At 41.2% G+C, this 17,322-nt stretch overlaps 1 protein-coding gene and 1 long non-coding RNA gene across 13 annotated transcripts in view; one reads left to right on the forward strand and one right to left on the reverse strand.

The window, feature by feature from the left end:
* Nucleotides 1-7,094: 7,094 nt before the first annotated feature.
* LOC118705443 lies at nt 7,095-10,413 on the reverse strand. 4 transcript variants are annotated; one of them, XR_006739793.1, is made up of 4 exons: nt 9,989-10,413; nt 9,725-9,727; nt 8,477-8,557; nt 7,095-7,151 (listed from the first exon to the last, which is right to left on the reverse strand). It is a non-coding gene; the product is annotated as an uncharacterized LOC118705443 (long non-coding RNA). The 4 variants fall into 4 exon arrangements; XR_006739795.1 differs by having other exon boundaries at nt 7,105-7,144; XR_004983687.2 differs by lacking the exon at nt 7,095-7,151 and adding an exon at nt 7,452-7,600.
* Nucleotides 10,414-10,712: 299 nt separating this feature from the next.
* ANKRD17 (ankyrin repeat domain 17) overlaps nt 10,713-17,322 on the forward strand; it is a 156,125-nt gene continuing 149,515 nt past the window's right edge. For 2 of the 9 annotated variants that reach the window (XM_036414167.2, XM_045571820.1), the window contains exon 1: nt 10,715-11,751. In XM_036414167.2, coding sequence (XP_036270060.1) covers nt 11,308-11,751 — 444 coding nt within the window. In that variant the 5' untranslated portion in view covers nt 10,715-11,307. Of the gene's footprint in view, nt 11,752-17,322 lie in introns of all 9 variants that reach the window. The other 7 variants (XM_036414146.2, XM_036414154.2, XM_036414197.2 and 4 more) reach the window with 5 other exon arrangements.

The raw sequence follows: 17,322 nt of genomic DNA on the forward strand, positions 1-17,322 counted from the left end.
AACAAGAAGCTTCTACACACAAAAGAAACCATCAACAAAACAAGAAAGCCCACTGCATGAGAGAACATATTTGCCAATGTTATCACCGATCAGGGTTTAATCTCCAAGATTTACAGGGAACTCATACAACTTTACAAAAGGAAGATAAACAACCCAATTGAAAAATGGGCAATGAACCTACATAGATACTTTTCAAAAGAAGACAGAAGGAAGGCAAAGAAACATATAAAAACATGTTTAAAGTCACTAATCATCTGAGAGATGCAAATCAAAATGAAATGTGGTACCATATCACTCCTGTCAGAATGGCTATCATCAACAAATGACAAGAGCTGGTGAGGATGCAGAGAAAAAGAAACCCTCTTGCACTGCTGGTGGGAATGCAGACTATGCAGTTATTGTGGAAAACAGTGTGGAGTTTTCTCAAAAAATTAAAAATTGAACTCCCATTTGACCCAGTGATCCCACTTCTAGGACTATATCCCAAGAAACTAGAAACATATATGTACTACTATATGTAATACTTTAAACAATAACAATAATAATAATAAATAATATAAGTAAATAAAAAGCAGCAGCATTCTCATTTTAATTAAAATACACAGAAACACTGAAAATGTCTGTATCACAGTGGCAGCAGTGGCAGCCCGGCTGGGTAGCTCAGTTGGTTGGAGCATCATTCCATACACTAAAAAGTTGTGGGTTCAATTCCCAATCAGGGCACATACCTAGGCTGAGGGTTCTATCTTCAGTCCTGGGGCATATGGAAAGCAAATGATTAATGCTTCTTTCTCACATCAATGTTTCTCTTTTATCCCCTCCTTTCTCTCTAAAGTAAATAAAGACATAACTTTGGGTAATGATTAAAAATAAAAATTAATAAAAATGTCATCTGGGACTATCTCTAGCTGCTAGAATTATATGTTCCTCTCCATGTGTTTATCTGTATTTTCTTAGCTTTGCACGATGAACATGCATTGTTTTTGCATTCAGAAATACATTGTGTTACAAGGTAGAGAAGTTATGTGGCGATATGGAGCATTAAATGAAGTAGAGTAGTATCAGAAGCAGAGAGATTAAGACTATAGTAATAATAGGGTGAAAATGGCAGAAGCCAAATTAAGGCAATGGCTGTGAGAACAAAAAAAGTGATTCAATATGAAGACATAAAAAGAGCAGGATTTGATCATCTTGGATCTGTTTAGGGTGAAGATAAAGGTTAAGAAAACATTAGCTTAAACATGCTATTTCCATTGATAATCCCGGATCAATATAGGTTGGATATAAGTGTTATAAATTCATTACCCTTAAACATGGTAATTGAAATTGTGAACCTAAATTAAATTCCTTAGGGAGAATATATAAAATAGAAATAGGACAATGGCCTGAATTATGGGGAACTCTTAACATTTAAAAGCCAGATAGAGGAATACGGCCTCTAAAGAAAATTACCATATTTTTTCCACTTATAAGATGCCCTCATGTATAAGAAGCCTCCCAGTTTTCCAATCCCAAATTAAGAAATCAATATTGTAAACATTTTGCTGGTTTTCTTTCTTCTTCTTCTTTTTTTTTTTTTTTTTCAAATTGAGGAGTTTTTCTTCCTGTTTTCTCCACTGTCTGATCAGAGACTCAGAGGTCCAAATTGTCTCTCTGCAACTCTATTTCCATGCTCTTTTGGATAGCTGATTACATTTAGTTTGAATTTTGCAGAAAAAGACAATCACTTAACTGTATATATCTTTTTATTTTTTGACATCTTTATGGGTTCAGAACGCTCTGGTCCCTATTTGCATCTGTGCACTCTCCACCTCCACCTCCAATTATGGCATCAGCTGACATCAGAAATAAGGCTCATGATTGGAGGAAGCCTGTTTGACAAGCACCTCATGGCTCCCTCCTCTGCTGACTTTCATGTATAAGATGCCCCTTGATTTTCAGTCTAACGATTTTAGCATCTTATACATGGAAAAATATGTAAGTAGGAATGATTAGAGAGATAAAGCAACTACAAGGTTATTATAGAAACTAAAGGGAGTAGGTTTCAAGTAAGATTTGGTCCATGATGCTAGTAGAGAAAGCATCTTGCTTGCTTACTGATGTTTTCTTCCTATGAAACTAGTTCCAGGTCTTTCTCTACAATTGTGAAGAACATCTGATTTAGCTTTGTCCTTCAAGAACAAGATTGTCAAGAGTCTGAATTCTCATTTGATCTTCCAAGCTCTCTTGTCAAGTGTTGCTAGGAATTGGAGGTATAAATCTGCCTAATTATGGGAATCAGTTGTTAAGGCTATTTGGTTTTTACACTAAACAATATCACTTAGTTTTACTGTTCAGAACTTAGGCAAGAAGAGAGGAATTAGTTTATGGGGATCTCCTTGAAAAGTGCCATAATTGTCAGATCCCACAATGGTCAGGTGAAGTAGGGGCTGAAGAGGCTAATGGCAATTAGGAAATAAATCACAAACCACTATCTTCCTTAATAAAGTTAGTTTCTTCTTTAATAAAGTTAGTTCCTCTAAGGAAGGTAATTGAGAAATGTCTCCCCAGCAGTGTTGGCGGGACAGCTATAACTACTGCTCCAATCCTTGTTCTGTAAGATTCTCTAAGAATAGGACCCTGCCTCTCAGGGGAACAATATTAGTCAGTGCTATTTTAGTTGCAAATTAATGAAATTTTCCTTAAAATGGCTTAAACAAGAGTGGCAGGAGTGGGTAGGAGAAAAGGCAGAACTCACTGGCCATTTAATTAATGAAGAACAATGGGTGAGCCTATGATACTGGATGTCAAGTGATATCATCTGGGCTCTATTCTCTATTGTTCATATCTGCTTTCTTCTGTTCTTGCTATATGGTAAGAGAGGCTTTCTCGTGTTGTGTCAAACATAGTCAACAGAAGATCTAGCCTCAGTAAAATTTTCATAGATGACTCTGGAAAGATTATCTTGATCATATGTCTATCTTTAGGGCAGGGGAAAATTTACATATTAACAGCTTACCCAGCTAAGAGGAAGGCATTTCCTGAAAGAATGGACATACAAGAACTGTTATTACATTCCATCCTTTGGCTACCCAGCACCTATATTTGTGCTTCTTTCAGTACATATAATTTTTTTAATGCCCTAGACCAGTGGTCGGCAAACTGCGGCTCGAGAGCCACATGCAGTTCTTTGGCCCCTTGAGTGTGGCTCTTCCACAAAATACCATGTGCTGGGCACGCATGTACAGTGAGATTGAAACTTCATGGCCCATGCGCAGAAGTCGGTTTTCAGCCTGGGCAAGTCTATTTTGAAGAAGTGGCGTTAGAGCACTCAAGAGCCCAATGAGCCATATATGGCTCTCGAGTCGTGGTTTGCCGACCACTGTCCTGTACCAAGACAATGTAATTATCCCTTGAACAGCTCTTCTCCTCAATGGGAGACATGCCAAGTCTCATCCAACTTTTGCATCTTGCTTGAAAACGAAGAGTTCTGGGTAATCTGCATTTCTTTTGGTCAGGTCTGGATGTAACTCTTCATGATACAGCATAATAAAAATAATTTTAAATAGTGCTATAGACTTAACAAGAGCCAGAGTACCCTAATTACCTAGTAAATGGGGTCTTTGGTCAGTTAACATAGTGGTCTTGAGTTTGCTCTCTGGAAGACACTCACTTATCTCTTGCCCACATATATGGAATTAAGCAATCAGAGGCCTTTGTTTGCAAGGCTTCATGTTTCTGTCAACAAAATTCTCTTGCAATCTTAGTTGCCTGCTGGCCACTTTGCTTTTCGATAACTCTGTGGTTTAGCAACCAAAAACAGAGATGGTATGTGAATGTTTTCTATCCCTTAGCAATAGGCATCAAGGTTGGAATGTAAGGTCTATCCTCCAGCCAACTAAACTTAACTATTTCTGTTTTGACCGTTGGAGCCAAAATTATAAGGTGAAGAATGAGTTTAAAGGAAATACAGCTAGGTTTTACATCAGTTTCCTTGCCCCCAAGTTCCATCTCAGTGAATAGCTTCTCCCAATAGGACTAATTTGACAACCTTTGTCAGACAGGTTATATACAGCAAGAGATGCGTGAGGTGATCAGGATCAGGTTTTTTCCAGGGTTCAAAGGATACTTTTTCCTGTGTTTCCAACTCCCTATTTTTGTTTGTATCAACTTTAGCTCAGGAGAAAGAATGTGGGTTTTCCAAATGTGTAATCTGCAGGCTTATTTGATTCTCAGTCACATGGCTTACTGAGTTCATGTGGAAAGGGGGTGTCAAAAATACATACTTTCTTTTGCACTCTGTTAGCTAGCTTGACCTGAAGTGCATCTCTTTCTTGTAGAACTCACTAATGGACACACTCCAAAATCCTGGCATTTTTCTACCAAATTCTTGAAAACTTCAATCTTGATATAGTCATTGTCTAAGACACATGTGTCAAACACAAGGCCCGCGGGCCAAATCCATCCCGCCAGGCCTTGCAATGTGGCCCGCACCGCGCTGTCATCACTGCACTCCGCTGCGTTTCCATCACAATGACAGTTTATGACTGTTCAGTAAACCATTCGGCCCGCGATTTAGGCTGGATTTTAGATTTTGGCCCTTTCTCTGGTTGAGTTCGACACCCCTAGTCTAAGACCTAAAATTCAATGGGATGCTTGCTTGCTTGTTTGCTACAACATGGTAAATATTGCCAAGGACCAAGAGGTTATTATTAGTGTGCATCCCACCTAGACTCACTAGTTCTGCATGTCAGGGCATCTTTGTTGACATTGGAACAATTTTATGTACTTGCCAGGAATAAAAATCCAAACCTTGCTATTTTGAGGTTTTGTACTCTCTTTCAGCTTAACAATCTGTTTTTGAAATTTCAGATCAATTTTGGATTCAAGTTCAGGGAATTTTAAGTTTAAGGTATTATTAGGCTCTTTTTACCTACTAGGAAGATTATATCTGGTTGCTAAGGGTAAGTTCTTCACCATCATGGCATTGATAGAGAGGCATCTGGTCAGCATGCTATCTGAATTTATTGTTGAAAGGTCCATTGTTGCTACAACTTGCAATCTATTCTCAAAGTGCCGTTTCCCCTCTACCCTTAGCTCAGAACTTAGAGGGATATTAGTGTCCTCTCAATATGATCCTTTATCCAACCTATGGATTCATACCACAGCCTCTGCCATGAGTTTTCACCATCCTGTTTTGCAGCAAACCCTCGGAAAGCAATTGGGCTCTTACTGTGAATCACACTTATAAACCTCTTGAGAAATTCCGTATTTCCTTTTTAGCCCACTGTAGTCAAGTAAGACACAGGAGTGGTTTTCAATGCTGCCTGATCCTCTCAGCTTAACCATATTATGCTGCCATTTCTACTTGATTGTTGTTGCATTAGGCAAATTTCCAAGTGGAACCCTGGGTACAAGCCATAAGCTCCCTGTTTTTTAATTTGGAAGTCTTCCTGGCTATATCTATCCTTACTCCCTAGGGTTTCCACTCTGAGGAAAGAGCCAGAAAATATATCTCAAATCATGGGCTCTTTTCTCCTCCAATACCATTGAGACTGTTTCCATTTTTTTCAAATAATTTCATTCTCAAGAAAGTTCAATCCACATGCTGGGCAAAGCTATAGTTAAGTTTTTGCTTAATTCCAGAGGGAAGTTGTTGTTTTCGTTTGTTTGTTTGTTTTTTTCCAACAGTGCTAGCCCAAATGATGAGACTGTCTCTGATTAGCTTAATTTTTCTTAATTAACCTGCCCATTCCTGAACTAATCATTATAATTGAGGAATAGGGTACTTTGGCCTGGTTTATGGGCCCACCCTGTGGTATGGGAGTTAAGACCTAATAGATGGTTGCACCCAGGGAAAGAAAGGTAGGTCTATCCTATGTAATAAAGCCCTAATATGTAAATCAACCAAACAGCAGAACGACGGGTCGCTATGATGCACACTGACCACCAGGGGGCAGATGTTCAATGCAGGAGCTCCGCCCTGGTGGTCAGTGCACTCCCACAGGGTGAAGTGCCACCCCCACTTCCTCTGCAGGCAGGCAATAAGGAGCAAGGGTCCCAGACTGTGAGAGGGATATTTGACTACTGGCTTAGGCCCAGGGGGATCGGGCCTAAGCTGGCAGGCAGATATCCCCTGAGGTGTCCTGGACCGTGAGAGGGCATTACCGCCATCATCCTCCCACCCCGCCGCCAAGTGCACGAATGTTGTGCACCAGGCCTCTCGTATTAGAATAAACTCTCATGTCAGTGGCTTAACACAAAAGAATGCATGTGAATTATAACGTAAGTATTCCTAACAGGCAGGCAGCTATCCTCCAAGTAATGAATGATTCAGGAAACCTGAGTCCTACATTGTGGTTTCACCATCTTCAATGCATGGCTTCTTATACAAATGTGTTCATCTTCCTCAAGTTGTAGTGAATGGGGAGATCTTGGAAGACTTCTCATGTGATACTTTTATGGACCAGAGCTGCAATAAGAACACATTACTACTCATATTCCTAGTTAATAGAACCTAATTGGCACATCTAACCAGTTAGCCCAATTGCAAGGGAGGTTGAGAAATAGAATGTGTGTCCAGAAAAAGAATGTAGTGACTACAAGAGTCCACAATTATGATCACTAAATATTTATTTTACCTCTCTTCATATACACAGAACACATCCCACACCAATCTAAAGTTCTACCAAATCACTAAGTCAGGCTTAAAGTCTAGATTTAAAAAAAATATATATTTTTATTGATTTCAGAGAGAGGAAGAGATAGAAACATCAATGATAAGAATCATTGATCGCTGCACACCTCCACTGGGGATTGAGCCCACAACCTGGGCATGTTGACCAGGAATCAAACTGTGACCTCCTGGTTCGATGTTCAGTCGCTGAGCCACACCAGCTGGGCTAAAATCTAGATCACATGTGTCAAACACAAGGCCCGCGGGCCAAATCCATCCCGCCAGGCCTTGCAATGTGGCCCACACCGCGCTGTCATCACTGCACTCCGCTGCGTTTCCATCACAATGACAGTTTATGACTGTTCAGTAAACCATTCGGCCCGCGACTTAGGCTGGATTTTAGATTTTGGCCCCTTCTCTGATTGAGTTCGACACCCCTAATCTAGATGTTCATGTAATGCAGTGATCTTCATTAGGTTCAGATGAAACCTATGAACTAAAGACAAGTTCTCTCTCATATCACCCCATTTCCAGGAAATATAATGATATTGGGCAGATAACTTCAAAATGTTCATTTAGAAGAGAAAAATGTGACACTAGGCAATACACATGAACAGCAATGCTGAAATATTTCACAGGCATTTCCCTCAAGGGTAGAGGTTTTGATGAGACCTCAATCTAGTCTTTGGAACTCCCTTGTGATCCTCTGTCACTGTATGAGCCTGATACTAGCCTCTGAAAAGTTCTTTGTCCATCATTTCCCATGGCCACATCCAGTTTAGGTACTGGGGAGCTGTAAAGCATTTATTTCCTACTTATGCAAGTTTGGGGTTGAACAGTTGCCTTGCTGTTTAACAACTGAATACTATTTGAATGACGTTCATGATTTTTTGGGGAGGGGGTTAATCCTCACCCAAGGATATTTCTTCCATGGATTTTTAGAGACTGGAAGAAAGGAGGGAGGGAGAGAAAAAGAGAAACATTAATGTGAGACACATTGATTGGTTGTCTCCTGCATGTGCCCCTACTGGGGCTGGGATCAAACCTGCAACCCAGGTGCATGCCCTTGACTGGGAATCCAACCCACAACTCTTTGGTGCATACGCCAGGCAAAAGCAGCCAGGGCCAGGCTCGTGATTTGATCAGTAATAAAATTCCTTCAGAAATTAAGTCTTATGATATACTAGAGGCCCAGTGCATGAAATATGAGCATGGGCGAGGTCCCTAGGCCTGGCCAGATTTCAGGGCTGATTGGAGCCTTCATGTTGCCAGCCGGGGCCTGCCTTCATTCCTTGCTACCCCCCTGGTGGTCAGTGCATGTCATAGCAAGCGATCAAACTCCCAGTGGAACTCCAGAAGGGACATTTTGCATATTTGCCTTTTATATATACATATTTGCTTCTAGTAATTACTCCCAAAGTTCTTTCTTATATAATTGCCAAAACTCAATTACTTCTTTGCTTCCTTGCCCATGTCAATTTCTCTAAAACATCATCCCAGCCAACATAATGGTCTTGGATGGGAAGGCCAAAGCTTTCATTTGATCTTTGATTCAGAACTAAATCTTAAAAGAAACTGTATGCAAGGCCTTCTCGTTTCATTTTTTTTTTTTAACCGTTTGAGGTCTAGAAAATGTCACCTTTACTAATCCTTCCAAATTTCTTATGCACTTTAATTTCTTTATTTACAAAGCTTATCTCTTTAGTAAAATCTATCTAAAAGTAAAATTCAAAATACACTATAACTTTGAATTATTCCTCTGGACTACAGCCTCAATAGATAGGTGTTATGGTTTTCAATTATCACAGGTAACAGTTTTACCAATTATTTTGCCACTGCAAAGCATGGGTTTCCTTCTTCCAGCCTCTGCTATCAGTTTCTTTAACATCTGCTGTATCATCACTAAAACAATACAACTTATTTTAGATTATTGTCTTAGTAGTACCCCACTTCTGATGCCAATTTCTGGATTAGTTATGGTCATTCTAGTTCTTGGAAGATATAAATTCTCAAATCTTAATTTTCTATCCTATAAGAAGTCCAAAAAGAAGTGTTTTCTAATTTGGATGTGGTTGTCTTCCAAGCAGTGATTTAGTCACATATGCTCCTTCTCTCTTCTGGCTCTGACATCTCCAACACATAGTTTTCAAGGTTTCCATACTCATCAGCTTCAATCTGATGGAGAAAGATGATGGGAGAGGGAGGACCCCATTAAGCTTGGAAATAAGCATATCATGTCCATTCATATGTCATTGACTAAAAGTCAACCACATGGCAAGACAAACTGGGAAATTTTTTCTAGCTGTATATCCAGGAAAAAGAAATGTCTCATGAATGTCTGGTCAAGTCTCTGTCAGAAGGTTCTAAAAAGAAAAAAATGCTAGATAAAAATAACAGAAAGTCACTCCAATCTATTAAGTTTGACCTCATCCTACTAGTGCCACCAAGATAATTTCACTACTATATAAAAGAGCAATAACTCATTTTTTTCTAAATAATGGGATTACTTTAAAGAGTATTTTTGATAGCATATGTACAGAATTTAGAATTAAGAATGAAATTCAGATAGCAAAGACAATGAACGTAGAATATTTTTTAAATCCTGACCGTGAAGGAAATAGAGTGGAACCAGAAATGTGGAAGATTAAAGACAGAAAGATAATAAATGGAAGAGAAAGATGGAATGGAACCAGGGAACAGATGAATAATTCATCTGACATAAGAACGGCGAGTATCTCATTCCTCTGATACTGGAGAAAAGCAAAGAAGTATCTAATTTTCTAGCATTTGGAAATTTGAAGGAGTTTGTGCCTAACACCATTAATTTTCTTGTAAAGTTTGAAGTCATACAATGCAATGAGGCCAGAATTTAAAGACTGTAAAAAATATTCTGGTGGGAAGGGAGATAAAGGTGCTGAAGGATATGCAAAGTAGGAGGGAGAAATCCAGCTGAGGTTCATAGAACTTAAATTTGTAGTGGTAGGACAATGTTGCCTACTGTTCTGCATAGGAACTCAGCTACCGCCTTAGGAGAGGAACAGGCAGATGGTCAGTACTTTGTGCGTAAACTTACTATAGAACTCATCACACTATAAAGCCTCTGGAAGCCAACTTTGATTTCCTAAAACTATCCACACAGTAGGCACATGATGAATTTTTTGCTTGAATGGATTGATTCAGTCATTGCCAATTCTGCCATAGTACTCTAGTGACTGGCAACTGCCCACATTTCATTAGGCATGCTAATGTTAAAAAGAAAAAAAAAGCCCCCCCCCCAAAAAAAGTGCTAAACTTAGCAGTCTTAAGATGGCAACTATGTCAGCTGAGACATACTTATCTTGTGCCAGTACAGCTGCCTTTGATGCTTGCTTCATTTCCCTTATGCCACTGTGCTCTTATTGGATCAGAAAACGATTAATCCCGTGTTGAATAAACTACGCTATTATTTTGAAAGTTCTGGGGGTTCTTTAGACACCACCAATAAACTCACAACCCCCATCACACAATATGCCTTCCTAAGAGGTGCATGGACAAGGTTGACTGTTTAGGATGCACACACTTCACAGGTACAGGCAGACTCGGTGGAGGGTGGAGGAAGGACTAAACCGGGGTCCTTCCGGGAACCGTCTTCTGCAAAGTCTGGCCCCGATCTTGTTTTCTTCTACCCTTTGGAACTTTTAGCTTTGCAGGGATCCAGACATCACCTAATCGAACTCCTCTTCATATTTACACGAGCATATAAACTCAGGTTCGAGAAGTAAACCCGGCCAAGAGGGCTCTCTCTCTCCCTTAGGCCGTCTCTCCAGAGCCAAAGCGCAAACTTACGATTTGGCCGCGAGTTAGGAGTGGGAGGGGGGAGGGGGAGAGAAGGAGAGGAGGCAAGAACGAAACTATGCACAACAGTGCAAAACGAGGCCCCACCTCCCGCATCTGGAGGTCCGGGCCTCCCGCTAACCCCCTGTCTGCACCGCGCTCCCGCCCCCAGGGCCCCCTCGGCAGGTCGGGAGCCGCTCCCCGCAGCCCCGGGCCGCACGCCGAGGAGCACGCAGCCGCCCGGGGGAAGCCGCGCACTGGCCCTTGAAATCTCCCCGTGCGTCCACGCGCGCGCCGCCGTCCGGGCGCCGGCTGATGGCGTCACGGCACTTCCGCCCGCGGCTGCGTTCAGGGCTCAAGTGGGGCAGGAAGACGGCAGGGCTGAGTGCAGTGAGTGAGGGAAATTAGCGAGGGAAGAGGAGAGACTGGGGCGCTCGCGGGCGCCACGGCAGCGTCCGCGGCCCGCTCTGTCCCCACGGTTGCTCTTCGGAAGCCGTCCGAGGCGCGCTCAACCTCGCTGCACGGCGGGCTCCCCTCCTCCGAGTGCCCCGACACCCGGGTCTTCCTGTACGTCTCACCGCCCCCACCCCCCTTGCTCCTTGACGCTCCCTCCTCCCTCCCTCCTCCCTCCCTTCCTACGCCAGGCTCCCCGCCCTTAGTATCGCGAGACGAGGTGAGAGCTGGCGGAGCGGCGGCGGCGGCGGCGGCAGTAGAGGTGACCGAGGCGGTGGCGGCGGAGGCGGCACCGAGCGCTGTGTTGGCCCCGGTGCAGCCCGAGTCGCGGTAGAGTGTAGCCCCCGCGCCCCTCCCCCGCCCGCGCCCTCCCTCTTTCCCTGGGGATGGAGAAGGCGACGGTTCCGGCGGCGGCGGCGGCGGCGGCGGCGGCTGCTGCTGCTGCTGCTGCTGCTGCTGAAGAAGGGAGCCCCCCGGCGGCGGCGGCTGTGGCGGGCCCCCCCGCGGCGGCGGCGGCGGCGGCGGCGGAGGTCGGCGGCGGCAGCGGGGCTCGCTCGGCCTCCTCTCCTCGTGGGATGGTGCGAGTCTGCGACCTGCTCCTCAAGAAGAAGCCGCCGCCGCCGCCGCAGCAGCAGCAGCAGCCGCACCACAAGGCCAAGCGAAACCGGACTTGCCGACCCCCCAGCAGCAGCGAAAGCAGCAGCGACAGCGACAACAGTGGCGGCGGCGGCGGTGGAGGCGGCGTTGGTGGAGGCGGCGGCGGCACCAGCAGCAACAACAGCGAGGAAGAGGACGACGACGACGACGAGGAGGAGGAGGAGGTTTCTGAGGCAAGGGCCTGCTCGAAAGGGAGGAGGGAGGAGGAAGGGGCTGCAGAGGGTAGGGGCCGACGGTGGGGGGGGCACTGGCGAAGGGGGGCAGATTCCTGCGGGCTGATGTATCTCGGGGGCCAGGCTCCCCCTGCCCTCTTTTCTTTCCCCGGTCTGAATCGCGAGGTATGGGGCCACCATGGGGGAGGGTAGCTGACACGTGGGGGTGGGAGGACCGCAGAGCCCACGGAGTAAGGGAGCAGTTCATTACCCTGGGATGGGGAGGAAAAAATTGGTTAGATTCCCTATTGGCAACACCCGGTGGGGTCGGCCTGGGGCGGGGGCGGGGGCGGGAGCCAATCTGCAGGAGGAAGATGATGGGTAGGCGAGTCTGGGGGGTGGTGGGGGAGATGACTGGAAGTGGGTAAATTTCTCCCAGGTGTGAGGTTCGAGGAGCAGTTTTTTGTTTTGTTTTGTTTTGGGGGGGAGGTAAGGTTGCAATGGATTGAGAGTTGTGTTTGTGTGTGTGAGGGACACGTGAGAAGCTGTACTTTTCCATATTGTTCTGTCACAGGTCTTTCTCCTAATTGTGGCTGCCATAAGTAACCTTCACTTCCTCCATGTTTCAAGGCTTTTGCATAAACTGATCTTCTATCCATATACGTTTATATAAAATGCAGAGGGTGAGAATTACACTTGATCCTTCCATGTGCATTCGCATTACCTCTTCAGGTGCTTCCTCAGTGAGGAAGAATTAGGTTATGTTTTTCCAGACGATATGGGACAACTAAAGTGCCTACTTGGAGCCAGGCTCGGTTGTGGTGAGTTGGAATAGGAAGGCCTCTTGGTTTGTCCTAGTGATCTGGTTTCATAACTGTTTGTAATTTTTCCCGGGTCCACAGACAGGCGGCGTTGCAGGACCTCGTTCTTCACCTGGAGGCTGTGTAACCCCAGAGTTCAGTAAAACATGCCATGCTGACAACAAACTTAAGGGTTAGCCTTACTAGTTAGCAGGCTTTCTTTTTTTTCTTTTCTTTTTTCTTTCTTTTTTTTTTTTTTGTAACTCTTGTGTACTCTCTGAAATGGAAGTTAGAAAATTTTGATATGAATAAAGAAGTTGTAATTTAAGGCAGCTGAAGGAAAACAGCTTTCAAGGCTGGTTATAAATTTAGTTAGGAGAGAACAACTGAATTGTCCAGAAGTACCACTTGCCATTTATTCTATTTTGCAAACATAGAGCTTAAGTTGGTGCAAGGCTGGTTTTTTTGTGTTTGTTTGGAAAATTGCATTATTGAATCTTAGATGCTGTTCAAATAGAGAAATACCCTTTAAAGAGCTTGAGACTTGTCTATTATTAGAAGACCAGTTTCTCTTTTACCTTAGAGAGAATGACATTATATAAATACAGAAGTAATAGTTTAAGTGTGTATACCAAAGAGATGGATATTTCCTGCTATTTCACTAATCTGTTGAATTCTGTGGATTGGTTTGTATTGATAGATATTGTATTGATCTGGTTGGATGTTTCAGGATAGTTGTTCAGGCTGCATTTGAAACATTGAAAAGAGTGATGTGATAGGATCCTGTTTTCAATAAAATCTATTATAGTAGAACTTTCAGATGCATGGTTCTTTACAGGGATGAGAAATATTTTAGAGAAACCTAGTTCAACTCTTTTGTTTTATTGATTAAGAAACAAGGCTTAGAGGAAACTGATTGTGTGGGTAGTAGCAAAATCAAAGATTTCTAATGGTTCAGACACTTTTTGACAACTTCTTTGTATTCCCTTCTTGACCTCTTTCAAAAAATAAGTAGTGAGTTGCATGCTAACACAATAATGTAATTGTGGGTAAAATACCAATGTTAATATTTTAAATTCTCTTAACAAAATATCAAGCTCTGGTTTGGAACTCAATGCCAAGTTGAATGCATTACTTACTGGAATAATATGCTGCAAACCTCACATATCAAGTTAGTTTAGCCCATTGGATTTTGACCTGATAAGCATAACTTTGAGTTATCTCTTACATCAAGTAGAAAAGTCTTAAGTTTGTAGGTGTGCTTATTTTGTGAGTTAGGTTTTCCTTAAAAAAAAAAAAAAACACCACAGGAATGGTATGTGTTGAATTTTATCAGTTAGAGGAGTATGTTTATTTTTAAGTTACTTTGTTCTGTATAGTTGGTTTGCCATTTGTTATGACAATGAGTCAAAAGATAAGTGTAAGAAAGTGCAACCATTAAAAATAATCTGTGTAGATTCATGATGAGACATGAGCAGACAGAAAGGAGTACAGTATGTCTACAACTGCCTCTATCCTTGACCTAAATAAAGAAAAATAAACCTCATGGTCACTATATGTTATAAGCTAAATGGCTCACTCGTGCAATGTTTTTCACTTCGTTATTATTTTATTGACATATTGACAGAAGTTAAATTTCTAGTGCTAGGAAATTTTGTGGCTAATACTTGTATTTAAGTCCTTTTTGAATTCATTAAGTTATTAGCTACACAGTGAAAAAAGTGGATAACGTGATTCTTAAGATTATCGTTCCATTAAAAATTATCACAAGGTTAAAGAGGAATATAAAAAGTTATGTTTTGGGGGTATTTAACCTGAAAAGGTGGAGGATAACATAACTACATTTGCTATAAAGAAATACTAAAAGGATATTCTGCTGAAAGAGGAAAACTTGGAAGGAAAGGCAGTACAATGAAAATAGTTTTATTTGAGTGTCTAAGAAAAAGAATCTAATTCTTATTAAATGTTAAAACAGGTTATTGGAATGGGATTTTCTGTTCAGCATTTCAGAATAGAATGATCATATTTTAGGTAATTATTGTAACTTTGGATATACCTGGAAACAAAAACCTAAGACCAAGAGATCTTCCTTTTTTCCTCCCCATTTGATACAAAAACCTTAGATAAAAAATGGAAGTGTGTAATTATCTTGTCTTTCAGTGAGTAACCAATATGGAAAACAGAAATGTATTTCCTAACAGCTTCTGTTTCCCATTTTCCATATTGCTGCGATGCACTCCTTTTCAAATTAGTAGACTAAGTTAAATTACTAACTCTAATATTACAAAGAGAAACATGTTGAAATGGCAAGTGTTGATAGTCCATTTCAGAAATAACATTGCATGTGCCCAACTGGTATGGCTCAGTGGTTGAACCAGAAAGTCACACACCAATCCGCATCAGGATACCTGCCTGGGTTGCAGGCTTGATCCCCAGTAGGAGGTGTGCGGGAGGCAGACAGTAAATGATTCTCTCTCATCATTAATGTTTCTATTTCTGTTCCTCTCTCCCTCTCCTTTCCTCTCTCTGAAATCATTAAAAACATATTTTAAAAACATAACATTGCATTCTACTGAATGCATTTTAAAATGTAATTGAATTGCATCAATGTTTGCTAAAGCAGAATTCAAACAGGAAAATTTTGCTGTTAAAAGTAGGACAAATGGCACTGCTGTGCTGCTCAGTAGATGAGTGGTTTGATTCCAGTCAGGGTACATGCGGGGGTTGCTGGCTTGATCTCAGGAGGAGACATGCAGGAGGGATGATCAATAATTCTCATTATTGATGTTTCTATTTCTCCCTTCTCTGAAATAAAAAACAAAAACATATAGTTTTTAAAGTAGGACTCATGTACAAACATAACATTTTTGTGTGCCTAAAATGTAAATGCAATAGAAGTTGGTCAGTATGCCATATATTTTTATAGGTAACTTAAGGCTTTAAATTTAAGGAACAGCTTAGTGAAGAAATTTTAGACCAAGGAAATCAGTAAATAAATTAGTACTGACTTTCCAAAGTATTTTGGAGAATCTTTATTGACATGAAAGAGGTAGAGTTGAGATACTTATTTGTTTCCCATTTTCATCTATTAATTGAAGAAGCAGTATTTGTAAACTAGATGTTAAGCTCTTCGAAGCATTAGTTGTGGTGTCATAATGACCTTGTCTCCTATTCTGTTTAAGCACAATACTCGATAAACAAACATTTTCTATTAATTCATTTAGGAAACCAAGAGAAAAAAATAGTGTTTTTTCCTTCTTGGATCCAAGGACTGCCAAATAGTTGGAGTTTGGATTTCCATAGTTATTAGGGGTAAAGCCAGTTTAACTAATAGATGTTGATTATTGAATTTCTGATAAAAGCCATCTAGATATACACTGAATGGCCAGATTATTATGATCTCTGTGTGCTTAATAATCTGGCCACATTGTGTGTGTGTACACGTGTGTGCACGTATTAGAGGCCTGGTGCATGAATTCTTGCATGGGTGGGGGCCAGCCAGCCTGTCCAGTGGGAGGGGACATGCCTGGTTGGCCAGCTTGCCTGCTGATTGTACTCCTGGTTGAGGGGACAATTTGCATATTAGCCTTTTATTATATAGGATATACACTGAGTGGCCAAATTATTATGCGTTCAGAGATCATAATAATCTGGCCATTCAGTGTATATACATTTAAAAAACATAATAAAAATATTACCTATTCAGTGCCTATTTTGTGTCAAGGTTAACATAATAGTTAAGAGCATGCCCTGGAGTTTGTATTCAAATCCTTTATCCATCCACCTAGATCTTGGGCAAGTTACTTAAACACACTCTCCCTCATTTTTCTTGTATGTAAATGGCAATAATAATAGATTCTGTCTTATAGCATTGCTCTGAGATTTAAATGAGTTAATACAGCTTTCATATATTCTCTTTTCATTTTCACCATTACTCTGTGAAATAGGTGCCATCATATTTGTTTCATTATTCAGTAAGTGGAGTTCCTACTACAAGCCAGTCATTTTGCTATACTGGGTAAGCAATGGTGAGCAAAACTTTTAAGACACATTGACATGAAAATGTACCAATGATTAAATATAGGTTTGGGAGGTATAAGCATGATATTGACTGGATATATTGTATTTATATATTTCAGATGTATACCAATGTTAGGAGGGGATATTTATTTTAGAAGCAAAGGTACTAGTTTAGAAGAACTTGAGGTAACTTCATTAGTGTCATGTAGCAGAGTGGGGTTTAACCTATATCTGTTTGATTCAAGGCTTGCTCATTAATTCATTCACTCATCCACTTGGTGTGTTATGCTGTATGTTGAATGTAAAGTCACATCTTTGATATTGGCATTTCAGATAATGTTAAGATAAATTTAGATAGTATATACTTTTTGGCAGTAGGGCCACCACTGAAGACAAATTGATTATTCCAAGTTTTTCTTTCCTTTTTTTTTTTTCCTGAAAAACTCATTGAGAAGAAATAGATAAAAGTACCAATAAATATATCCATATACCCACCATCTAGAATTAACATAAAGAAATTTTACAGTGAAAACTATCCTCCTTAGAGGAAGCCTATTGCTTCTCTTTTCCTTTCAAGATTTTTACTTTTAAGTCTATCTTTATTAAGCTAAAAAATACTTTTTTAAATAGGAGATATTTCTTGGGGGTTTTAGTAGGCTGTGAATACCCTGAAATGAAACAAGATTTGTTGAAGGTGCTTATAATTTTTTCCCCCTTACCTCCATAGTATATACCGTATGCAAAACTTCAATTAGAAATCTTGGATGGTAAC

The sequence above is a fragment of the Pipistrellus kuhlii genome, unplaced genomic scaffold (assembly GCF_014108245.1).
Source record: "Pipistrellus kuhlii isolate mPipKuh1 unplaced genomic scaffold, mPipKuh1.p scaffold_m20_p_1, whole genome shotgun sequence".
Taxonomy (NCBI): Eukaryota; Metazoa; Chordata; class Mammalia; order Chiroptera; family Vespertilionidae; genus Pipistrellus; species Pipistrellus kuhlii.